General features: G+C 50.8%; 1 protein-coding gene across 4 annotated transcripts in view; it reads left to right on the forward strand.

Moving 5' to 3' along the window:
- The window catches only part of LOC122382505, a 62,269-nt gene extending 36,461 nt beyond the window's left edge, over positions 1-25,808 (forward strand). For all 4 annotated transcript variants that reach the window (XM_043367910.1, XM_043367912.1, XM_043367909.1 and 1 more), the window contains exons 2-7: positions 9,870-19,517; positions 19,837-20,465; positions 20,851-20,994; positions 22,106-22,220; positions 22,753-22,817; positions 24,688-25,808. In XM_043367910.1, the coding sequence (XP_043223845.1) occupies positions 9,890-19,517; positions 19,837-20,465; positions 20,851-20,994; positions 22,106-22,220; positions 22,753-22,817; positions 24,688-24,843 (10,737 nt within the window). In that variant the 5' untranslated portion in view covers positions 9,870-9,889 and the 3' untranslated portion in view covers positions 24,844-25,808. The remainder of the gene's footprint in view (positions 1-9,869; positions 19,518-19,836; positions 20,466-20,850; positions 20,995-22,105; positions 22,221-22,752; positions 22,818-24,687) is intronic.
- The last annotated feature ends 358 nt before the right edge of the window (positions 25,809-26,166 follow it).

Raw genomic sequence — 26,166 nt, forward strand, 5'->3', positions numbered from 1 at the left:
AAGATTCAACGAACATTTACGAGACGCCTTAAGCGCAACAGAAGGGACCCCGATGGGAGACCACTTCCGTGAGCACCACCCCGGCGCACCGCTAAGCAAATCATCCCTTCCTCTTCAGGTTCGCGTCCTTTATCGCTCCAAAGACCACCCGGACAGAAAAATCGCAGAATCCCTACTTATAAAAGCAAACCGCCCCCACATAAACTCAAATCTTCCGTCGTGGCCTATCATGTAAATGTATGCCTGGTGAGCCTTTATTCAATTGTACCTTTATACCTTTATATGTAGTGTGTACCGTTATTAGTGTGTGTATGTGACAATTGTGTATTATTTTGTTGTATGTAGGATGCACATCGGCATTAGTGTGCATACCTTACAAACGGTGTGTATTTTACATTTACGTGTACAACTGTATGTGATGCATGTTGCATACGCCTGGCACCAGACGATCGGTCTATCGAATAGTTTGCCCTTAAAGGAAAAGGGCCACCTTCGTGAAATATGAAGATATCGTTGTTTTTCATTTTGACATTATTATTTTTCATTTTCTTTTTAAAACTGGTGCCAGAAGTGCACAATTCGCGAAAAAGTATTTAAAACTATTTAACATATTGGTTCTATGTTGATACTCTCTACGGCACCTACTGTATGATGGCATAGCGATGACGTCACACTCAAGCCAATCAGCGTTCAGAAGACAGACTCGTCGGATTGTGTCAGATAAGCTGATTGGTTAAAGCTGAGCTGGTTGGAGCTGATTGGTAAAAAACCAAAGCCTCGCCGCGGGTGGCTGTATTGTCGGATAAGAACGCATTCCTGGGATAAGGACGCATTCCTGGCGTATTTTCTTTTAAAATTGCCGATAACTACGAATGGAGGCCGAAATCGGCCGTAAGGAGGTAAACAGATAGGTTTTCGGACACGGGCTACAAGATGGCTATCTCAGTTTCAATCCCCATGTTAAAGGTGGCCCTTTTCCTTTAAAGGGAGATAATGAGCTTTCTTTTTTCTTAAATAAAAATTACTCGACATCTATACTATTTCTACTGCAGTTTCTATAAAATATGAAAATTTCCTAGCACATTTTCGTATGTGAAAAAGGTTTTTATTTTTGCAAAAAAGAAGCAGTACTTGCAGTATTTGTAACACCCACCGAAATGCGTTGTCCTCTATAAAAAAGTCGCAGTATATGGCGCTTTTGTTTCAAACAGCGACGCTTGGGTTTTTGTTTATGTTATCGCCTTGTCGTTGCTTGGTTGTAAGGATTCTTATTTGAATTAGAGTTAATTCGGTTTAGAATTAATTAGATTCTAATTCGGGGGTACATAGTGCCTACTCTTCTTTGCGAGAAATGACACTGTTTACATTATTTTGCGCCACAAATGAACGGCATGCGCCAGAAACGCAGCCAAATCTTGCGATTGCGACTACGAAATTCATTATTTTGGCGTCAGAGCCTGAAGCGAAAAATACAAGCATATTTATTTCAAAAAGACTTCAGGTTTGTCGAACGGTGTTATGAGAATTTTGATAACAGTACTGCATAAGTTTTTCAGTGATGCCGCAAAAGTGTTGCATCTTTTTTTTTCTAAGATAGTCCGTTACCCATGATCAGGTAACCAGGAGTGCCCCCTCCCACAGTCCCGGCGACGCACAGAGACCTTACTTTAACACCAGGTAACATAATAAATTGATCAAGTCGCGGCACTCCCTGCTAAGAAGTGGAAAATATAAATAAAATATAACGCATGCAATACTACTAAAAAATGTTAGTAAGTACGCCAAAAAGGAGGAAAGTAGTCATTGCCAAGTGAAGCAAAATGACTGCCCACTATACCAACACAAGCAACTATCATTTATACCAGTGTTAGTAATTAACGCAATACGCATTCATGCTCAAGGTGGGGAAAAGCATGCCTGGTCAAGTTCTTGCAAGGTTATTTTTATTGCCGAAACCCTTGGCTCCGTCCGGCTAAGCTGGGCTTGTTGCCAGACAGAACCTCAGGAAACAGCACGGACTAGAGTATTTTAAGAAGAATCTATCTTCTTTTATTGTGCAGTCGGCGGGACCGATTCAAAATTGAGTCGTTGCTACTAAAATAGCAGCATATGGCGTCAGATGATGAACAGGAAAAATAGTTGCGTAAATTTAGACATAAACCACCCCCAAACCATGAATATCTTTTGAAGGCACTATAGACGACCATTAACTAACCAGATGTGATGAAGATCAAATGTGAGGAATACGCTCATTTTACAAAATTACATGCAAGTACCAAAAAGTGATGTAAGTACTTATTCAACGGTCATTTTCAGCGCTCCCCGCTAACGTGACTTCAAGTTGAGATATTTGCGGCAAGGTACCGAATTGAGCAAAATGGTTTTAATTTACATTATAACTTGTGTTTTGTCAGAAAATGGTCCTAACTCAGATTTTGTGGAAAAAGGTCATTATCTCCCTTTAACCCGCGCCCTGGTGGGGGGGGGGGGGGACTATTTTTTGCCCCCCTCCAGACTTTGCGATATATCTCCAGAACCGCTGCGCCGATCGTCACCAAACTTTCAGTACCCTCCCGGACATCAATTTTACACATTGTGACCAAAAATTTTCCAAAGGCTATGATAGGTTGGCCGGAAATGACGTCAGAGTGACGTCATGTTCTGCCGTTTTCGACCGAAAAAAGGGTTTCGCGGGAAGAGCTGTCAGGCCTATACCTTTGCAAATACAGAAAAACGATAAAGACATAAAAGGTGTAAAATTGACAGGGCTACAAAACTGCCATCTCGGATTTTTGAAATTTGTGGATTTTGAACCCCAAAAATGAAAAATAGATTGTTTTATGTAATAGCCAAAAAATCCAAAAAGTTTTTTGAATTTCGCAAAAACCGGAACATATGTGATAGTCCTTACCGCCTTCTATCCACATACCAAATTTGAGATTGATACCTCTTTTTTGGCGAAGTTATAGCGAAAAAACTGTTCAAAATTGATGACGTCAAATTTTCAAACTTAATTTTTAGCAATTCTAGACCCCGTAGCGCAAAACAAAGATCACCATTAGACTCCCCGTGACGAGCTGCATCGAATCAATACGCATTTTATGCAAAACTATCAACTTTAAAATTTGACCTTTTTTGACCTGACCTTGACCTGACCTTCACCAGCAAGTGACCTAAACCGTACCTGATAGTCTTATAACCAACACCATTGAGTTGGAAATGAAAAATTGGCCATAAAACATGCATCGCACAACCTTAGTACCTAAAGTTAGGTTCTTGTGACCTGACCTGTGACCCTTGGTGATCTGACCTGTGACCTGACCTGGTATTGTCAGTGACCTCTTATAGCAACATATGTACTAAGCAACTGACGCCCTATCGCTGATTCTCGACAAAATGCGTTTTCTTCGGTGTTATAGCGCATTCCCTAGAAGTCCCGTGAACGGTGAAACATTTCATCTTTGACCTGACCTGTGACGTCATCGGTGACCCTGATGTCAATGAAATTTGGTTTCCCTCGACAAATTGACAGACCTTTCGAACGCCGTTTGAACTTTGCGGATCCGTCCAGTAGTTTCGGAGATACGAGGGGGGGGGGCAAAAAATAGCCCCCCCCCCACCAGGTCGCGTTATAAACAGACCCCACCAGGGCGCGGGTTAAAAGTAGCGCCTTGCCTAAAATATCACGGTCTTAGGATTTGGAAAAATGGCAGACATGGATTATTCACAGGATCGTCTTTAATTGCTGTAACGTTGGTTTGATAAAGGCCAGTGGCCGAAAGCTCACCGTTTTTCAAAATACATTGTTCGGCTTTTTGCATCTTTAATGTCGAGGAAAAGTTCAATTTCTTTTACTTATCTAATTGTGTTCAAACATGTGATTTGATGTTGCTCCCATGCATTAGGGTGGGTGTCAAGATCACCTGAAGGTCAGGTCAGGTCATTGACCTTTGGTGACCTCGGTTCACTTTTTCGAGTTTTACATGTTTCTAGGCTAGTTTTTGGAGCTGAATTCGAATTTAGCAACCATTTGAACATTTACGAAGTAGTTTTGGTGCCTTCGTAACATGTTACGGCTCTGTCAGAGGCGGATGATAGGTACTACGAATACCCGTCACGACCCCTACCGGTTGACCTGACCTGACCTGACCTGACCTAACCTGACCTGACCCGACCTGGTCTAAACGCTTAACAACATCATCTGTGATCAAAACTAACACGATATTCGTGATCAGCACCCCGGAAAACCCCTTAGCAGCCACGCTTTACGACTTTATAACAGGTCCCGATATTCCCGGTTTTTGGGTCATTGACCTGACCTGGAAGGTCAACCGATGACCTAGGACCTTAAAATTGGGTATCATTGGCTTCCTCTCGTGATGGGCAACACGCTCGTTTTTTCCGCGAAGCTCTAGCTCCATCAGGGGCCAAACGCGAGAGGGGGGGGGGTCGTACCAAACCCCCCCCCCCTTGTGCCGTCGAAGGACTCAAAATGGCCTGTGCCGGTGAGGGTTAAGATAGAACAAAAATAAAAGCACCGGTGAAATCAGCGCGCCCGTGCGCATTGAATGGTATACTTTGTTACATGTTTAACCCGCGCCGGGCTGGTGCTCTGAGATTCCGCGCCGGGCGCGGGGGGTGGGGAGGAGGTGTCTGAACACCCCCCTTCTAACTCGGCTTCTGGGCCACGTAGCGGCACGCGGTAAGCGGCAATCGAAAGAACGTCCAAAATAAGGACGAAAACACCTCGGTCATTTTTTGGGTCAGGTCAAAGGTCAGGTCACCAGAGGTCACCAAAGGTAAAATGTTGACTATTTCAACATTTTGGAAACTGCCGACGGCTATCTCGGGAACCGATAGAGCTACAGCGCCGCGGAAAGCGCATTCGATAGCCCTTTTACAGACCTTTCTGTGTAATGTTCTCAGATTTGACCTCAGGTCAACGGTTTAGCCTCCAGAGGGCAAAAACTCCAAACTCCAAGTCTTTATGAAAAACGGTTTTTCGGCAATAACTTTTGACTCAAAAGAGCCATGACATTACTTTTGCCAGCATCGTGTTCCTCTCGTCAAGACGCGTCGAATGAACAATAATTTGACCTCGAAATGTCAACTGGAAAATTTGACTTTAGGTCAAGGTCATGACCTGACCGGAAAAGGTCATGTTGCATATCAGTCGATCCGCAACGTCGAACCGAACACATCTAAAGCGTTTTCAGCGCTCTAGCACGCCTCTATCAGAAGTTAGGTATTAGCGAAAAACTGTTAGATTCTGTTCGTGACCTGAGATGACCTCGGGGACATAATGAGGGGTCACAGTTGCCATTTTCTGGTTCAGTGTGTCAATCTTACCTACATCTCGATGTTTGAGAGTGTCTAGAATAGCGTTTGTGCAAAACAGACGCTTTTCAATTGTCTCCCATTGACTTATGTATAATGGAGAGGCCGCAAAATTGACCTGACCTTAGGTCACCGATATCAAAATTCCGAGATATACATTTTATAGATAATGTTGCTCTTATCAATCGCTGAAAGTTTCAAAGCAATCGATCAATCGGTGTAGCTATGACGAGCATTCTTATTTTTTCTGAGGTGAGGTCACTTGGCGTGACCTGGTGACCTCACCTAAGGCGACCTGGGTCTGAAATTTTCACAACATGTGCGGAAAAGATGCACGAACAGGTGTGCCAAAAACGGTGGCGCTCCGCGCCGTTTCTGAGATATCTGCGACAAACTGCAGGGAGGGGGGGGGGGGTGTTCAAACACCCCCCGGCCCGGCGCGGGTTAAGTAAACTTAAAATTTTCCTAATTTTTAAGTGAATTTGAATTTATTAAGTTCAAGGTAACCAAATTGCATCATATCGCGTATCATTTGATTCTGCTGATTACAAGGAACACAATGACACCCTTTTTGAAGCTCTAGCCTCATTGTGTGCGAAGTTATTAGCAAAAACGTAGTTTGACCTCAGATGACCTGACCTAGGTGTTTTTTCAGCAAGCAAACACCGAATTCATCTTCGCTAGAGCTAAAGGAACACAAAAACGTTGAATTGGAGCATATTTTTACGATTGAAGCAATTCAGACAAATTTTCTTAAAATTTGTCGTGACCTCTAGATGACCTCAGGTCAACCGAACTTCGAAACTCTGAATGGAGGCTATATAATTCGGTGAGATTAGCATATCCTGCCAGTTTGAATGAAATAGATGTACAACTCTACATAGATAACATTGATAATATAGCGTATTTTCAGTGCCATTGTGACCATGTACCGATTTTTTTGACCTTGTGACTTGACCTCAGGTCACTGGATTGCAAAACTCCTAGGTCACGTGTCAATTGGCTGCCCCAAGTTGTGTCTGAAATTTGTTGGCCCTAAGTCTTACGGTTCTTACGCTATTAACGAGAAGCTCAGCGATTCCGTGCCGCTTTTGTAGTCCAATTTTACCCTGACATTATTGTACCGGTTTGGGTGACCTGGTGACCTGACCTGAAAGGACTGATGCCTGACATTTTTAGAGAAGGTGCCCAAAGGTTGCCCTAGAGGGTATGCAAAATTTGGCGTCGTTTTTACGCTATTTGCGAAAAACCCTAGTGGGGGGGGGGGGGTCTGCATCAACCCCCCTGGCCCGGCGAGGGTTAAACGCCCCCATCCCCTCAGTCAATGGTGTTCGGCTGGAGCCTCAGTCAAACGCAGGTTAAAAGGCATGTGAAACACCTGGTCATACAATTGTGTCACAGCTAAACACCCGATAGGATGGGAGGTGCTGTATGTATAACTTCAGCGACGTGTCTCCAGAGGTCTAACAGAGGTCTCCAGAGGTCTCATATAAGCTTTAGCCTTTATATGGGAAGAGCGCTTTGCCCGTGACGGGACGAACCCTCGATGATGCCCAACTTTATGGCCCAAGGTCACTTGCTGACCTTTCAGGTCAGATCAATGACCCAAAAGAGGAGAGAAAGCAGGACCTGCTAGAACTTATTCAAGTGAATTTTTTTTATGTGATTTTCGGGGTCCTGGTTTCGATTTAGATGTTTGGTTGGATCAGATCGTCAATCAGTAGGCGTCCCGCCGGCTATCCATAGTTGGTGTATAGGTACCACCAGTGACTTGTGCCTCGACCAAAAATCAAGATCCAAGATCCGCAAGATCCCACACAATTTCCGAATTTCAGGATCCAAGATCCCCAGGATCCCACACAAAATCAAAATTTCAAGGTCCAAGATCCACAAGATCCCACGCAAGATCAGACCACCAGGATCCGAGATCCCCAAGATCCCACGTAATATCAAAATTGTAGGATCCAAGATCCCCAAGATCCAACGCACAATCATAATTTTAGAATGTTTTATCTGTTACTTGCAACTGCAGACTGCAACTGACTCAGTTCTAGCCACGGAGAAGCACTAAATGGACATGTGCATACTAGTGATGTAAATTTCTGATTTTTTTATGTACATGTTTCATGTTTGTGATGTAATTTAAGAAATTTTCAAAACCAATGCCAAACTGATACCGACCAAACTTATATCTAGCATTGATATATAACAAGCTCTGCTAGCGCCACCATACGACGCCAGCTGGCAAATAATCCAGTTAATAGTAAGGCCCAAAGTCTAAGTTGTGTTTATGCTGATGTATACTTTGAAACCTCGAGCACCTTAGTTAGTAGAGTATGTCTTCCTTACAGTATAAAGTGAGTTGAACACTGAACAGTTGTACATGCTAATGTTTTGCACATTGGTTTTCCTGGCTTATAGATATTCATCCTCAGGAGATTTTAATTTGCTAGCAATAGGTAGGTTTGGTAGGTATTTAACCCGCGCACCGACGGGGGGGGGGCGGATATCCGCCCCCCCTGAGGTTTTGCGCCGCGAAATTTGGTATGACTATAACCTCATCAATTTTACACATGGTGTGCAAGTTTGAACCTCCTACCTTTTAAGGTCAGGTCACCAGGTCACTTTGAATGACCCAACCTCAAGTCACTTTTTTGCAACTTTGTCACCGTGCCAGAGCTACAGTAGATGTCGGAGGCCTTTGAAAGTCGCAGGATATTATAAGGTCATTAGTAGCTACAATTTGTATATCTCGGAATTTTGATATCGGTGACCTAAGGTCAGGTCAATTTCGCGACCTCCCCATTATAAGTCAATGGGGGAAAAATCAACTCCCTGTTTTTACCACTAAAACGGGTCGGAATGGCCCCATACCTATACCAAAAATGACTTCATATACGATCAACCTTCACTACCTTGAGGTCTGTTTTGCTGCTGGGCAGCTGTGAGGTCATGTGACGTCATCAAAGGTCACCAAAGGTTTTTGGCCAATAACTCCGTACAGGAACAAGATACAGACGCGTGGATGGTCTCATTGTGTTCAGCTCGTCAAGACGCATCGAATGATATGCATGATGACCTCGAGGTCACGTGACCTGAGGTCAACCTTTGACCTTGACCTTTCGAGGTCAACATATATATCATTCGATGCGGATTGACGAGAGGATCACGATGATGCCCTTAGTTTGTTCCTATCTTGACTAATTCGAAAGTCATTCGAGAAAAACTGTCTCCATATCTAGCGCCGCCATTTTGACTTTTTCGACCCCTGTGACGTCATCTTTGACCTGACCTGAAAATGACCTTAGTAAAAATTGTAGATCTTGGCCGTGCGTATCCGATGCCGTTTACCGCTTGTCGCTATCTTGCTTCGTTCTCGAGATCTCAGGGGGGGGGGGGCGGTCATCCGCCCCCCCGTCGGTGCGAAGTTGGCGCAGACCCCCGTCGGTGCGCATGGTAGACTCATGTGTAGGATATTCCCGTTAAAAACCAGGATCCAAGATCCCCAGGATCCCGCGACAAATAAAAAACCAGGATCCAAGATCCCAAGGTCCCTCGATGAAATCAAAAGCCAGGATCCAAGATCCCCAGGATCCCTCGACAAAATGATGACCAGAGTCCTGGATCCCCAGGATCCCTCGGCAAAACCTAAAGTGCTGTATCCAAGATCCCTCAAGATCCCGGATCTTGGATCTTGCAGATCCTGGATCTCGGATCTTTTTGGGATCTTGGCACAAGTCTGACCACCACCGATGGCTTTGCAGCCTGTTGCATGGACTGTCTTGTTTTCTAGTGCAAGACGTGTTGTATAGGACTTATTACGATAAACTTACGAGTAAAGTCAGTGCTGACTTTTTTATACCTATTCATTAATCCAATCCACTCAGTTAATGTAACAAACCTCTTATCGCCTTTATCTTATCGCTGTTTGGCAGAGCCTGCAACCTGTAAATACCACCGACATTTTGCTATTTTTCGGTTGAAGCACCATCTCTACTGCTCCTTATTCCATATATATCACATGAACCCTTGTAAACTTCGGTCAGCAGATGCGATAATAAGTCTTATTTCGGAGAAGCGGGGGAGGGGGGGGGAGGTCTAATAAAACGCATTCAGGAACACAAAAACTATCTTCGTAATCACAGAACATGCAAGGCACTAATTATAATGCAGTCTGGGTCTGAGTAGTTCAGTCATAGGCAGATTATGCCGATTTCTTTCAGCTTTAAACCCTGATAGATGATGATTCTTCTAACAGATCGCGACGACACGAAACATCGCTAATGTCGATCAAACAGGACGCCCACAGCCTCTGTGTTAGTGGTCCTCGATTATGGGTGTAGCGCGCTTCAAATGCGTGCTCTCTGAAATCCAAAGTTGTGGTTTCACGTCATGACGCTGCACAGTCACTTATGATTCGTTTTTTTTTTTGCTGCCTTCTTTGCACACCAACTTCTATATTATCATTCAAAACAAAATGCACGCTGATAGAGCTTGTCTTGCTCCCTCTAATGCATATTTCTTCTCCCCAGAGCACGTCATAACGATCAGCATGTCGACGGACCGGAAGGAGGGGCTGATCCCAAAGATGAAGGCTGCCCTGGCGCAAGTGATGAACCGTAGTGAGGCGGCACGCACAGAGGAGACGGCTAGTGGTGCCCCACCCCAGCCGAACATCGCTCGCTCGATTTCGGACGTGCTGAGGGCCAAGCTTCGTCCTGTGCCGGCGCGCCGGGCGAGCCCAGGATTGGTCTCCCTGCGACGCCGGAATGGGGGTCGCCAGACGAACGCCGAGGGCGGTGGCAGCGGCAGTATGACCCCGCAGTCGGACAGTGGAGGTCATACGGAGACTGCGGATCTGCCGAGCCACATAAGCTCCTGCGAAGGGGTAGGTTATCCGTCAGTGCTGCCTTCTGGTGACACACTACTAGGAGCTAAGTGCGCGACTGATAATGATGGACTAGCGGTGTCGAACGAAGCTGCTACGTCGGCCAGCTCCTCATCTGCCCAAGCTGCTACCGTGGTGAGCTCCACGGAGACGGTGCTAGCCGCCGAGACCGAATCTCTGCCGAGTACCCCAGCCGCCAGACGCGCGCCGCGGCGGACCCAAGCTAGGCGACGTGCAGTCAGTGTCCAGCGAAACCCGCGACGGCAAAAATGTGGAACAGTCGAATCTTCTTCGCCTCCCCCGCCTCATTCGACACCGACCGCTGCGTTGACCGCACCTCCGTCGATTGCATCCTCCTATGACGAAGGACGTCCACCATTGCCGAAGATCGCCATATCTCGCGGGCGGGACGGAGTCGTACATCAGAAGTTAATATTTAGTAGCGATTCCTCAGTTTCTTCCAAAGGCAAACAGGAAACGACGATAGCGACAAAGAGCGACCAATGTGAAGGAAGAAAGCCGAAACGTCGCTCACGGTCTCGCAAGGTCGTTCCAGCTGATTTGCAACAGGACAAGGGAGACACTGATGGACTTACCAAACGAGGTCGGCGACGACACAAGCAGAGGGTGAGTCAGACAACGTCATTACCGGAAGCCGCCTCAACAGTCGGTTGTACTGCTTCAGCAGCTCATGTGGAGGATGTGTGCCTGGCGACCAAGTCTGAGCCGTCCGAAACATCGTCCGGTGGAAACGAAGAACAATCATTTGCTGAAGACAATCCAGAGCAGTCTTTCAACAACGTCCGAGAGATTGAAGTGGCTCACCGACTCGGCCGGGGTCGAGGTCACTGCGGGGTAAGAAGACGAATTCCTGGATCAAGTTTGGATGCAAAGTCCTCGTCGTCACACACAGTGCGATCCTATGCCCGGATCGGTCGCGCTTCACACTACTGGCTGATCAAGACCAGCAAAACAGTGCCCGAACAAAGCGGTGACGTGGCGTTTGAGCCAGCAGGATTGCTTGAGTCCGACAAAGTGATTATGGATGCAGGGATTGGAACCACTGAGTCTGTGCCAAAGATGTCGAAGTGCACAGCATCAGCATCAGCAGCCTCAGATGATGTGCGTGAAAGAGAAACAAAAAGAAAGCAGAAACGGCGAGGAGGTGGTCCTCGACAAGAAAACCCTTCACTGGCAGCGTTAAAACAACGCGAATACCGCGCCCGACGGCAGGCAAGGGGCGGCCGACCCTTAGGACAGCGGAGGAAAAAACGCCTTTCCAAGAGCCTTGTCGGTGGTTCAGCAACTGATAACGGCAGCTCACTTCAGTCTGTGGCCGTGAACGGAAAGGAGGCTATGGCTTCAAATGGTGTGGATGTTGCTTCTTCGCTATCTCCTGAAGATGCAGAAAACCCAGGAGAAAACATTTGCATCCAAGAGAACGAACCCGAGACAGCGACCGGAAATTTGGAGCGGAATATGGCCTACAGCTGTGCGAATGCTGGTGCTAGCATATCTTTGGATGTCGGAAATGCAGAACAGGATATATCTACCGATCGTGTGGGTGCCGCTGCTTCGATGTCTCCCGATGAAGCCAACAACCCCAGCGAAGCTGTCTGTGATGAGGAGCCCCCGCCAGGAACAAGCCAAGCCGGTTTAACATCGGAATTAGAGTCGACAGTGATTGTCAAGAAGCCGCGGCGGCCTCGGGGACGTGGATACATCACCATCAACCAAAGAATGAAGGAACGTCGTAAGCAGCGTGCCATGAATCGACAGTCACTGGGGGCAACGCTGTTTGAAAGCGGTGGACCAACTCGGCGGAGGAAAAAGACAGCTCAAGAAAGTATGACGACCTCGGGGACACCGGGAGCTGCGTCATCAAACGTTGGAAATGCCTCAGAATCGGCAACTGTCCGTTCGACCACTGTCGCCAGTGATCCAGTGACGCCTAGCAATGAAAACTTGACAGCGGTCCCCGGAGCGGTCCCTGGCTCGGCTGAACCTGCCGATGAATCGGCTGTAACCGTGGGAGATGCTACCATTGCCAGTAGCTGTCAAATCCCAAACGCGAATGCAGACAAGGATCACACTGCCAGCCATCCACCGAAAAGAAGGATGCGAGGTTCCCGTAGATCGCGCGGAATTGGCAAGCAGCGTCATTTTCCAGCAGGGGAAACGTTCAGTGAGTACAAAAAGCGTATGCAGCTCCTGCACTCTGGACGCGCGCTCCCGCTGCCGCGTGGACGACCAGTGGGCCCTGTGTTGCTGCTGAAGCGTTTCCTGAAAACAGGCTGGGAACAACTGAAGAGAAACGATATTATGCCGACACCTGAGGAGGACTGTCTCATTTGGGAGACGGTGATTGAAGTAAGCACTGATGTAGACGGTGATTACTCTGATACTTTGGCCAAAATCGAGGCTGAAGCAAATCATATGTACAAGAAGGCGCGCGCTGCGCTAGAAATTGAAGAGCTGATAGAAATAGAAAAAGAACATGGATCAAGTGATAACCTCTTGCAGAGTTATTTCGGAATCTCCGAAGAAACAATGTCACGATGCACAAGCATCCAGCCAACAGCGGGATCTGACGATGCGTTGTCCCCTGAACCATCAAAAATGGAGCCATCACGCAAAATCCTTCGTGTCTGGGATGAAGAGGGGCCTCAGCGTTCGGTTCACATTGCATACCGTGGGAAGCGTGGTGAAGAGGTGGATGTGATTGATGGCTTTCGCTTCGTGTCATTCAACACAGCGTCGGCAATGATTCGTTTCACACGACGTGAAGAGCAGCGCGCCCGTCGACTCCGAAGACAAGAACGGCGCAAAGCAGCTATGTTACGGATGAAAGCTGCACGGGAGAACCGACTTCGGTTAGATCTTGATGCTCCAAACGACTGGGACGACCCTGACTGGGATCCTTACATAGATCTTTCCGATACGGAACTACGTCGGGCGAAGCTGCCTGACCTGGATCAGCCATCGAGCCCTTCTGAACCAGAGATGTTTACAGAACAAATGCCGATTCTGGAACCCGACTCCGATGTGTCGTTTGAGCTGCCCTTCAGCGATCTGTCATCGACTTTTGTCGCCCCGACGAGTCAGCGTGATTCGAAAGGTGAACAGAGTCACAGTCGTTGCCATGGTCGAGGTGGAGGCCGAGGCCGAGGCCGAGGCCGAGGCCGAGGCCGAGGTCAAGGACGGGGACGCGGACGTGGACGCGGACGCGGATCCGGATCTTTGAGATGGTCATGCTCGCTACGGGTCAACCGTTTCTGTGAGAGAAAGCGTGAACTCTCGAGGACGTCTTCATCTACCTTTGAGAACATAGAGGACGAGTACAACGCGAAGCAACCCTCTGATCTACATCAACCAGGAACGTCAAGGCCCGATCGTAAGCGTTCTCGTCGAAGGAATGCATATGAAGAAATAAGGGAAATAGCGCGCGAGGCTTTCGCTCAGTCATCTCACGAACATGGTACTGAGTTAGGAGTAGCCTACAACCCTGCAGTCGCAGATCGGGTCCAAGTCACAGTCGACACGCCGCCTGCCTCAGATGCTGCTGGAATCTTCTCCAGTCCGGAACTGGAGGAGTATCTAAGAGATCACAGCTCCTTGAGAATAAGTCTCACTCTTCCCGCTTCGTTCGTCGTGACCAACGTTGCTCGCGCGGCATCTCCCCCACCGGTGCCAGCGCAGCAGGAAGTTGTCCCACAGAGGCCGCCACCGGATCGGCTACCTGATGAACCACGCTGCCGAACGGTTCTGGAACGCCTCGCCTGGCTCGGCTATCGCACCAAAGAGGAGCTGGAAGCAGGTCTTGCCAAACAGCTCGACGACGCTGTAAAAGCCAAAGCGTCCAACAAAGAACCTGACTTTGATTTCGACTCTGTGCCAGCGAAAAACTTCCTTCGATCTCGCCAGCGCCCAAGATCAGCCTGTCAGAGCCCGGCATCGCCTCGTGACCATCACGTACCGCTAGTGTCACGTGCTGGATGTCTGATGCCCCTCAGCGCTGTCGCTCATCGTTCAATGGTGGAGCGTCGCTCTGACGACAAGTCTACCAACTCGCAAGGTACGGCCCTGTACGCATATGATCAGCATCAGCAGCTGCTGATTCGGGGCTCTGTGCCGTGTGACAAAGACGTTCATGCTCCTCAAGGTCGTCCAGGCTTCCGCGTGCCCAAACCGAGCCGGATCGTGCGACCTGAGCATGTTATTCCGCAGATGAACCGTCACAACGAGTATCGTGTCAACACTGTGCCAGTGGACTGCATCATGGCGAGGATGGCTGCGTCGGCGGTGTGCGACGACAGTACTGGAATTGTCAGGCCTAAGTCAAAGCCAAGGGTGCGTAAGAGGACTCCCTGTGTAGATCCATTAGGGAGAAAGATGGGAGGAACAATCGAGGAGAAGGGGATGATTCGGTGTGTGGACGATAGGGGAGACCGAGTAGACCAAGCGCATGAAGCCCGACAGGTGGTCTGTGCAATGGAGGAAGAAGTGTCGGTGAAACGAAGCAGATACATGGAACAGGGAATGGATGGAGAAGGAATGAAGACAACGAGGCAGAAGGTGGCACCAGCTGCTCTCCAGAATCTGGGTGGCATAGTGGAAACAGACGACTTTTCGGAGAAAGGAGACGACAAAGAAGTCAAAAGGCCCAGTTGCTCTCGAATGGGCAATAAGGACGATCCGTCTTCCTTTGCAGATATCGACAAGACCAGTGCGCGGCTGGAGGAAAAAGAAACGTGGGAAACGAAGGAGGTGGGAGGAAGGAAGGAGAAGGCGACAGAGACCGCTGAAGTAACCCAGCTTAACGGCACATATGAGTTAAGCATGGGAACAGATGTGTCTCCACACAAGATCCCAGAGGCCCAACATGGACATGAAAGAGAATGCCTACAAGAACAGAACAACCAGAAATACACCGAACGAACGCCAGCAGCGGAGTCAACCCTTTATGCTTCGAAGGGGAAGTACAACAGAGAAATGCTCCGACTGGGACTTCATCCTGCACCTCAGACAAAAGCAGGCGAGTCGTCTGTGGCGAACGGATTGACAGCGTGTGGTCAAGAAGCTTGTCAGATGGGCTGTGTCTGCAGCAGCCTGTCATGCCCCAACATGGAGAAAGAGCATTGCGGGCAAGTGCAGTGTATGCTTTGTTGCACCTGTAACAGTATTGCCTCTGTTGCTTCTTCGACGCCACCAGCCCCATCGCAAACAGGTACAGACGCCTCTGGTCACGACCAGTCCCCAGCATGTGCTTCTCTGGGCCCAAAATCGCTTGGTTCGGTGGCTGGAAGTCGGATGAAGCGGACGCGCAAAGTTCCATTAAGGTACACGAAGCAGGACGTATGGTACGGGGGACCATTGCTATTCGGAACATCAGACGTCATTACCCCTCGCGTCCAGGCACGATCGCGTATGAGGTTGCCAAGTCATCTGCCAATGGACGACGAAGATGTCCTAGACAGACAGTACTTTCAGCTCTCATGCAGAGTGAGGGTACGGGTGCCACTTTACCGACTGCCGCAAGTGTCGCCGTTTTGTATCGTACACCAGTCTCACAACTGTCGCAAGTACGCTGAACGCGGAAGCTGTTACAAGCTAACAGCGCATCGTTTGCGCCAACTGGGCCGCAACGTGGCCGTACGGTCACGCCGTCTACCGCCTACTATCTTTAGGCCTCGTCATGACCACTCAGCACGCACGTTCGCGGTTCGAAAGACGAAAAGGCCAATGGAGTTCCTCCCACTCAAGCATTCTTGCTTGCTTGCAGGTGCTGTCTACAAGGGAGCGCAAGCACCACGTTTGCCCGTCCCACCACGGCGCCCGCCAACCATCGTCCAGCTGCCCGACCCAGTGGCCTGTCAAGATGTGGAGCGTGTCGTCCGCATCGTATCGAGTGAAACAAGTGCCACAGCACCCAACAACACTCAGCACGTAGCCGTGCGTCTTCGCAACGGCATGCTGAACGTGCTGTCCTCAACGCCCGTTCCGCCGGGAATGACGTGGCGGATCGAGTCTGCCGACGACGTCTTGGTGGCTGACAAGGATGGTCATCGGTTTCGCAACCCACCCGAGGGACAGCGTCTGAACGCTGTGTCAGTGGAGGACAGTGAAGGACAGCTGTATCGCATGCCACTGGTTACGATCAACTATCAACTTCAGTTCCTTCGCGCACGAGCTATCAGCAGAGATGGTGTGATCACTATTTACGCGAAGGATGCTCCACAGTCTGACAAACGTCGTAAGCTGTATCGAGTGAATATGAGGACGCACAAGCTGCATGAGAGTGGCATGGTTCTACTCCGTCGGGTCACTGCCGGGACGTTCATCGTCATTGGCATTGTGAAGGCCTGTGACGAGGAGAAGGAATGGATTGCGGAAGCTGTGCGCTTCTTGTGTGGCCTCGGTGGTGGCATGGTGCAAAGCTCTCTCCGGTGCATGCTCGAAGCATTTGACATAGACAGGGTCTGGCAACTGAACTCGGCCAGTGCCTATCGGATGCCGACCACAAGTGTCCCGACGTCTCTAGAAGAGAAGGGGAAGACGAGTCAAATGATTAGGTATGTGTCGCCGAGCAGGGCTCCCAAACACTTCTTGCGACCTGTCTCGTCAACGGATGTACCATCCTTGTCGCTGACTTGTGAGGAATCGGTCTCAGATGCAGATGGCGACCAGGTGTGCACCCTCAAAGATGGTAGCGGTGCTCCCGCCTTCGAACAGCAACGCTCACAAAAAAGACCGAGATGCCACCCAATCAAGCAGCGTGTGGTTCCCACTGAGGTCCAGAAGCGCGTCTGTCTAAGTGATGGAGAATCTGCCGCTGGAGGGGCTCCACAGAAAGCACCGCATCCTTGCGAATTAAATCAGCAACGCGAGTCCGTTGCTACTGACATTCCGCCGCAGAAGCCGTTATCTGCGCGTGACAAAAAACCTGCTGCTGAAGGAGCTCCGCAGATCTTGCCACTCATGAGCAGGCCCACCCAGCAGCAAGCAGGCATCAGCCCCGACATCCAGACGCAGATGTCGGCATGCAACAGTCGCAAGCCTTCTTCTGGAGAAACCCCACAGAGTGCATTGCCAATGGGCGGCCTTTCCCAGCAATGCTTGTCGTCCTCTCCTGACGAGCAGATTCAAATACCGCCTTGTAGCAGTAACACATCTGCTGCAGGAGCTTCACTAAGCGTGCCACCTAGCTCAGGTCTGAAGCAAGCGTGCTATGGTGGCAGCCCTCGCATCCGGCTGCGTGTTGAAGACGGGAAAGTGGTAGCGGTGACGCAGGGTGGCAAGAACATCCAGGTGGCTGCAACAAAAAGTTCCAAGGACGTGACGAAAGGGCATATGAAGGTGGCTGTCAAAGGTGGCATCAGCACTGTCAATGCAGCCGCGAAAGATGGCTCGGTTTCTGGGTGTGGTTTGTTGGGTACCAACTGCTCACTGGATGGAGATGCGTCAAATGTCACAGAACATGCTCCTGAAAGTGTGTCAAGTTGTGGGAAACTGGGCTTGGCGGTCACTGAGGATGCTCAGCCTAACGCTAAATCTAGTAACTGCGACAAAATCATCGTATCCTTCAAGCGACATGAACAAGAGGCCCTGAGGAAGGCTATCAACGCCGCCCACCAAGTTCCTACCAAAGCCTTTCCTTTGCTAGCTCCTCGCCAGCCGACAACGCTACAACCAGGGCAATTGTCCGGCCAACCCACTCTGAAATCAACAGATGTAACAGTGCTCCGCCAGGGCAAGCCTTGTGATGTCATCCGGGTCAGTGTATCAACGGTATCTCAAGTCCCTGCTGCGTCAAAGTCAGTGTCTGGTGCTGGGTCAAAGTCGGCGTCCGGTGCTGGAGCCAATCCGCCAGTGCCAGGCAGCCTCCCGACCGTCACGCTATCAGGATCCGCTCTGTCAGGCCAATCGAAACCTGTGTCGACAGTGAATATCAAACGTGGAGATCCTACAAGCCAAAATCCGTCACAAGCTGCGAAACCAACAGTTTCCCGACAGTCAGGAGAAACAAAGCGACAGACTACAACAACCACAGTATCAGACGCTGAGAAAGCAGCGACGAGTTCCCAGACGCCCTCGTACACGGTAGTATCATCAAGCAGGTCATTCCTGTGTATGGGTAAGTCGTCAGCTCTACCGAAGCCTCAGACCGTCGATAGCTCAGCATCGTGTCGAGCGCAGTCGCTGACATCGTCTCAGTCCAACTCAGAGGTGGGCGATGCTGCGAAGGTGACAAGAGCGACAAAGGAAGTCATGCACCAGAAACCTGGACCTACCTCCAAGACAGGTCCGGAGCTACCACAAGTGGTACAGTCTGGCAAAGAAAGACAGGGCCTAAGCACGACGATGGCGTCTCAGTCGGCCGCTAATCAGAATGAACAGAACAAAGCTAAGTCTACTGGCGGTGCACGTCTGTCATATGTGCGCATGCCGCCCGAACGTGTAGAGGGGCGCATGGTGACTGCTCGCTTCGGTGGCAAACCTTCGCGCTGGAACATGATCGAAGTAGACAAGGTACCAGACCTTATGCACGTCGATGGCATTCCCATCTCGCTCACCAAGCGATACCTCAAGCACGCCGTGCATCAGGTGAAGAACACTGGCCGCCCTGTCTCGACCAAGGTGAACAATGTGCTCGTCACCATCGTATGGATGCCCCACCTGCCTGACTTTGTCTTCCTCGGACCCATCAAGGAGCAGCCCGGGACGAGGTCGAGTACTGAGCCGGTTCCGGTGGCAGTCGCTGGCAGCACCGCGCCGGCTCCGTCCGCACTCGGCGTAGCGGCGGTGGCCGGACAGAGAACGCCGACGGAGACCGTCACCAGCACCGCAACGTCGTCGGGTCCCACTCAGAGGCCGAGTACCGCATCGAAAACGGTGATCATTCCCTCGAAACCCAAAGCAAAAGCAACGTCCGCAACGCCGCCGTCTGCTGCGACTCGGCCTCATGTGGTTAAAGCGGAGGCTCTATCTCGGCGGGTGGGTAATGTCCAGCGGCCCCCAGCTCCGTCTGCGCCGCCTGCGGCTCGACGCGCAGCGCTTGCCGCCTCCGCCGCCGCCACCGTGGACCCGCTGTCACCCTCCATGGAGTTGTCCGCGGCGCTGGCGTTCGACGAGCCAGGCGCGTCGGCGACCGGCGACAGCGACGACGAGGTGGTGGTGCTGCCGCCGCCGCCGCCACGCGCTCCTCTCGACGTCATCCTGTTGGACAACTCGGACATCAGTGACGACGAGCTGGTGCTGGACACCAACACCGAGTGCCCGGAACGGATGCCAGGTGAGTTGGAGCACAAGTGGCAGCAGTGACGGTGACTTGAGTCCCACTAACGTAAATGTTTAAACTAGAGCAACAAGTTCGTTTTCACGATATGTTGACACTTTGCCACTTCATCATTTTGATCGTCTTTAATTTTTTGGGTATAATATTAGATCATCAAGCAACTATAGCGCTTGCAATAACTAAAAATGTAATTTCATCTGTTTCACACAGGATGTGCTCTTATAAAGTCACAGGTGGATGCTTCAACCTAAACCAGAGCTTTAAAAAAAAAAACTCATACTGGAAACATGTTTAACACCAGTTCTGCTCTTTCCAGCTGCGAGCCAATCTGTGGGCGAGGCATCGACATCGGGGCCCGGCAGGCCTCGCTCGGGCGGTATTCCGACGGCGTCTTCAGTGCAGACACCTGCCGCCGCAGCGCCTGCCAGCGGCGGGGCGTCTCACGAGACAGCGCCTCCCACGGTCCCGACACCCGCCGTGGCAGCGTCCCATGTCAACCGACCATCCGCCAAGGCAGTGCCCGATGTGGAGGATCAAATATCCGCCAAGGCAGCGCCCCATGTGATTCGACCATCCACTATGGCAGTGCCACATGTGGATCGACCATCCGCCAAGGCAGTGCCACATGTGATTCGACCATCCGCCAAGGCAGTGCCACATGTGATTCGACCATCCGCCAAGGCATCGCCCTCCAGCAGCGGGCCGTTGAAGCGGGTGCTGCCGCCCCCCTCTGCTCCTTTGCTACGTGCAGTGCTGGCCCCCAGCACCGTTGGCTCCGGAGCCGGAACGCGAGACCCTGGGAGGCCCTCCACTAGCTCGGCGCCCGAGGAGCCGAGTCCGGCGCGACCGGAGCCGGACGGCGCGACTGCCACGGACTCAGAGCCGCGACCCAAGCGACGCAAGCAGCAGCTCCAAGAGCGGCCCATCCAATCGCCTGTGCCGCCGGTAAGTTCAGCGGCCGCTGCCCATCGCCCCTGGCTGCAACCTGGCCTCACCACTTACGTAAGGCGCAGTTTCATGGTGTGCTTGTGTCGCCTGACCGAACTGCTGTTGGATGTTTCGCCTATTAGAATGAATGACATGGCTCTTCGTTCAAGGAGCAGCATAAGGAATAGGAGGCACAGTATTATCTTTGCTATCAATGCTATTAAACCATGCAAATATAACATAAACCTATTTCATTCGGTTATGAAAATCGTAATCGGTTGTGTTCTTTTGAATTCCTAGGTTGGAAAAGCCGCACATCTTGTCCCACATTCAAAGTTCCCGTGTGTCGTATGCATCCATTGCACATGGTGGTTGACTGAACGTGCCCTCTCGTCTCACCCAGTTTGTGCCGACGCCTCCACGAGTGCGGGTTCGAGTGAATGCCGGGGAGTACACGGCCGCCAAGCACGCCTTGGAGGAGCTCCTGTTCGGGCGACTCGAGAACGCCACGCCCATCAAACGCCAGACCGTGCTCGTACTGAAGACGGTGAGTGGTCTCGCTGGGGGCCGTGGGAAGGCCACTCCCAGGGCGGGGTGCTGGGATCCTCGTGTGAGAGAGCCTTGTATTGGAGACTTTTCAAGGAACGTTCTGATCTGTAACCGGTAGCTTTGTGTTTACATACATGGCATGCATGCAACATTGTAAGATGTGTATGTATGTACAATGCTTATGTGTATGATGTGTGTGTGTGTGTGTGTCTGAGTCTGGCTGACTGCGTGTCTGTGTCCATGTCTGGCTGACTGCCTGTCTGTGTCTGTGTCTGGCTGACCATACTGTCTGTTTCGGCTAACCGTGTGTCTGTTTCGACCGACCGTGTGTCCCTGCCTCGGCTAGCCGTGTGTCTGTATCTGGCTGACCGTGTACCCGTGTCTCGTCTGACCGTGTGTCTGTGTCTGAGTCGACTGACTGCTCTGTTTGTATCTCGGCTGACCGTGTCTCCGTGTCGCGTCTCGGTGACTGTGTGTCTGTGTCTGTCTCTGCTGGCCGTGTACCCGTGTCTCGTCTGACCGTGTGTCTGTGTCTGAGTCGACTGACTACTCTGTTTGTATCTCGGCTGACCGTGTCTCCGTGTCGCGTCTCGGTGACTGTGTGTCTGTGTCTGTCTCTGCTGGCCGTGTACCCGTGTCTCGTCTGACCGTGTGTCTGTGTCTGTGTCGACTGACTGCTCTGTTTGTATCTCGGCTAACCGTGTGTCCGTGTCTCGGCTGACGGTACTGTCTAGTGTCTGTGTATCGGCTGTTTGCGGCTCAGCTGATCTGTCGTCTGTGTCTCAGCTGACCGTGTGTCTGTCTGTCTGTCTGTCTGTCTGTCTGCGATTCACTGTGTTTGTATCTGTGTCTCGGCTGACCGTGTGTCTGTGTCTGTCTCGCTCGGCTGACCGTGAATCTGTGTTTCGACTGACTGCTGTGTCTGTCTCGACTGTCTGCGGTGTGCTGACCGTGTGTCTGCGCCTGTCTCGACTGACCCGTGTGTCTGTGTCGGTCTCGGCTGACCGTGTGTCTGTGTCGGTCTCGGCTGTCTGCGGTCTGTCTCGACTGTCTGCCGTATGCTGACCGTGTGTCTGTCTCGACTGACCCGTGTGTCCGCGTCCCACCAGGCACAGGAGGAGGTGCGCGTCCAGCGGAGCCGCCACTCCCAGCTGAAGGTGCGACTCTGGCAGGTCTCGCAGAAGCAGCGCAACCTTCTGAACCGACTGAACCGGGGGCTGGCTGGTGAGTGCTGCCCCCTCTCGGTGATGGGAACTTGAGGAGACGGGATGGGCAGGGTCTGGGGGATCGCGACAGGAGGTCGTGCTGGCCGCTGGGGTATGGCATATGGTGGTGCCAACTTGTTGGCGGGCTTGCTGTTTTTGAATAGTTATAGATCGGATGTCAGGGCAAGTATGAGTGGGACCCGGCATTAGGCTAAGATATTTGTAGTTGTGTTAGGTCTGGATGTAGTTATAGTTGTAGTTAAAGTTGCAGGTCGGGGCTAAATCTATGCAGTTGTCATTAATTGGGGATCGGGGCAAGGCAGTTATAAGCTCCGAGTGGGGTTCGTGTAAGCTGTAATACTCACAGGCTGGGGCCGGGTTTAGTTAATACAGTGATAGACCGGTATCTGTGCTAGTCCGAGGGTTAGTGCTGGTGTCCGTGGCCAAGCTCGTGGTCATTGCATATCTTAGAGGCTGTCATTTGGTTAAATATTGGTCGTAGCCAACGATAACGTGGCTAAAATATGATTTTAAACGTTCATCCGTTTCAGAGCTGCCTCTGGAGAAACGGATCGAGAAAATCGCCGAGATCGAGGATCTGCTCTCCTTCGTGCAGGTTCGTAACGTCTGGATCTCTGATCTCTGTCTTTCAGATTGCCCCATGGATCTCCGGCTGGACTTATACGAAGGACCGTGCTGTCTGGCTGTTCTGCCAGCATTGCGCAGACAGAAGCATATTTTTTCTCTCTGCCCTGCCAGTATAAAAAACTACTTATCACTGCAGCTTGCCGTTTGTGGAGTGCGTGCTCTTTTGATGACCTCCCGCACCCTCAATCGTGACATACGGATGCCTGCCGACCGGAAATTCAAGCCATTTCACAACTGCGCTGATGCAGAGTACCATCCGAGTACTGTCATTAGTAAGATAAAATGTGGCACCATGCAACACCCCGTTCCAAAATGGAGCAGCCCACCATGCTATCTAACCACCGCTCACGGTCCCCAATGTTCCTGAGGTCCAAGCCAAGGGAAACCGCCTTCTCGCCCAGATATACCGCCAGACTGCTACTGTGTCCACTTCCAGCAACCAGACTATCGGGGAGTGAGAATGCTACGGTGCCCCCCCCCCCCCACACACACACACACTTCAACCGCGCGGCACCTAAATCATTACCGCTACCATCGGTGGCAACAGTTTGGTGGCAGCGATAGCGAGCTGGTGCCGCCGTAAACCTGCCTGACTCCCGCAGGTTGTGCGCCCTCTGAATGTGCCACTCATCCCCATAGGCGGCGGAACGGGGAGGGCACCGGGGCACCGTGCCCCCCTCTGATTTTGGCACTTAACCCGCGCCCTGCGGGGGGTGTTTGAACACCCCCGCTTGTGGTTTTTCGCTGACCGATCGCTTTGAAACTTTCAGCGATTGCTAAGAGCAATAGCATGTACAAAATGTATATCTCATAATTTTGATATCGATGACCTAAGGTCAGGTCAATTTTGCGACCTCCCATTATAAAAGTCAATGGGAGAAAATTGAAATGCGCCTCTTTTGGACGAAAGACATTATAAACACTCCCAAACACTGAATTACAAGTGGTTTAGACACACTGAACATGGAAATGGTGTCCGTGACCCCTGTTTATGCCCTGAGGTCATCTTAGGTCACGAATGGTATCTAACAGTTTTTCGCAAATAACTTTTGATAGAGGCATGCTAGAGCGACGAAAACGCCTTAGATGTGTTCAGCTCGACGATACGGATCGACTGATATGCAACATGACCCTTTCCGGTCAGGTCATGACATTGACCTGAGGTCAAATTTTCAAGTTGACCTTTCAAGGTCAAGTTATAGTTCATTCGATGCGTCTTGACGAGAGGAACACGATGCCGGTAAAAGTAAGCTCGTACAAGGCTTGGGTCAAAAGTTATTGCAGAAAAACTGTTTCCGAAAAATCTGTTATTTTTGCAGTTTTTGCCCCCTGCAGGCAAAACCCTTGACGTTAGGTCAAATTTGAGAGAATTGCTCAGAAAGGGCGTTAATAGGGCTATCGAATGCGCTTTTTTTTGCGGCGCTGTAGCTCTGTTGGTTCCCGAGTTATGCGTTGGCTTCTTGGAAATTGTCGACATTCGACCTGGAAATCGGCGAAATTTTGCCTTCAATGACCTCTGGTGACCTGACCTTTGACCTGACCAAAAAATTGACCAAAGTGATTTCCTCATTATTTTTGACGCTCTTTCGAACGCCGCCTTCCGCGTATCGCTACGTGGCCCAGGAGCCGAGTTAGAAGGGGGGTGTTCAAACACCCCCCCCCCCCCCCCAGCAGGGCGTGGAAATCCAGGACCCCCAGCAGGGCGCGGGTTAAATATTAGCCCTATGGGCATTGCACGGAAAGGATGGGACCAAAATGGGACCATAGTCGGCAGTGCCCCCCCCCTAATTGAAGGTGTTCCGCCGCTACTGTTTATCCCACCGCCTTCGGTTCGGCAGGTGCGTGTCGACGGTGACGAGCACGAGCCTGTGATGCTGCTGGAGCAGAAGCAGAGCCAGCAGCCGTCCCAGTTCCGTGTCATCGCGCCCGACGGCGTGCCGGCGCCGCCGCCCAGCGCCGAGGACACAGACGCCGACGAGCTCTCCGTGATGTAGACGCCCCGGCACGCCCGGCACGCGACTGGAAGCGATGAGAGGACTGGCACTGTGGACACTGAGTGCGCACAGCGGCGCGACAAGATATGATGAGAGTTGAGGGAGATCTTTTCCAGACTTGTTGCTTGATATGTTGCTAATGCGTATTATGTATGTTCTGCTAATTGCTCTAATACCTCGTTGAAGCGGAATAGGACGTTAGTGAGCTTGAGGGCGTTAGGCTCCCCTGAGCCCTGATGAGCGAAATGTTTGACACATCTGAACACTGCTGTAGTGGGATGTCCCGCAAACCCACGAGAGGTGGGAAACTGCAGCTTTCCACTGCATCTGAGAGCGAGCGAAGATTGCTGGTTGTGCTGATACATTTTCTGTTGATTGTTCAGAGCACCGGTACGCCGTGTGTTGTTCGCCCACTGACTGTTCCTGGCTGGTGAGGCCAGGGCGCGCTGTCGTGTAGAAATGTGTTTGGGGCGTGCTTTGTGCATTCTTGGTGACTATTACAGGGCTGTGACCGCGTGCGCCGGTGGCCACGCCATTCGCGTGAGCAGCGCCCCGCGAGCTTGCTGCTGATAACTGCCAGTTCCGTTCAGTGTGATAGTGTGCTGGTGTAAATAGTGTTGCACGCCGTGCAAGTCGTGAGCCATGTTATCAATGCCCTTGTACCATCCTGTATCCCAGAGACGTGCATTAGGTGAGACGATGCAGATAAAACATTGAGTACAAATGTAGACATGGTTAGTGGCACAGACGGCTGCCGCACTTTTCTGTTTTTGCTGAGCATTTGTGGGCTGTCCTTGTGTTGGCGCGCTGTAACTTGTCGAGTGATTCCGTTTGTGCGGGTTTGGAGAAGTGTAGACAGCAGAACCGTCTCCAGACGATACGACTGTGGAAGGTGAGGTTTCCCAGACGTTGTGTGACGTATGCGTCACGTGTATCTGTGTACAAAATACATGATTACCAGTTAATTTCAGACGTGTCTTCGAAGTCTCCACTCGATATAGATGGCCGAAGGCCGGTTAACAAGATTTATAGCGATTCCGCTCGTTAAAGTGATTCTCGTTTCCCTCTAAACATTTTTTGTGTTGCCGTTTTCGCGATCCAAACTAGCAACTCGATCGAAACGTATGGTTGTTCATAGCGAGTAGCACACGCAGAGAGCATGCAGCTCCCGTCCAGAGAGGCGTCGTCGAATGCTCACCGAGTGTTTGAGATCGCCGCAGCGGTTCGGACCGGACACTCATCGATTTGCGAGAGCCATCCCATTGCGCCCTCCCACACACTGGGTGCATCACATTCACAAACCAAATAACAGCAACTTCTCAA

The sequence above is a fragment of the Amphibalanus amphitrite genome, unplaced genomic scaffold (assembly GCF_019059575.1).
Source record: "Amphibalanus amphitrite isolate SeventyFive unplaced genomic scaffold, NRLGWU_Aamphi_draft 000141F_arrow, whole genome shotgun sequence".
Taxonomy (NCBI): domain Eukaryota; kingdom Metazoa; phylum Arthropoda; class Thecostraca; order Balanomorpha; family Balanidae; genus Amphibalanus; species Amphibalanus amphitrite.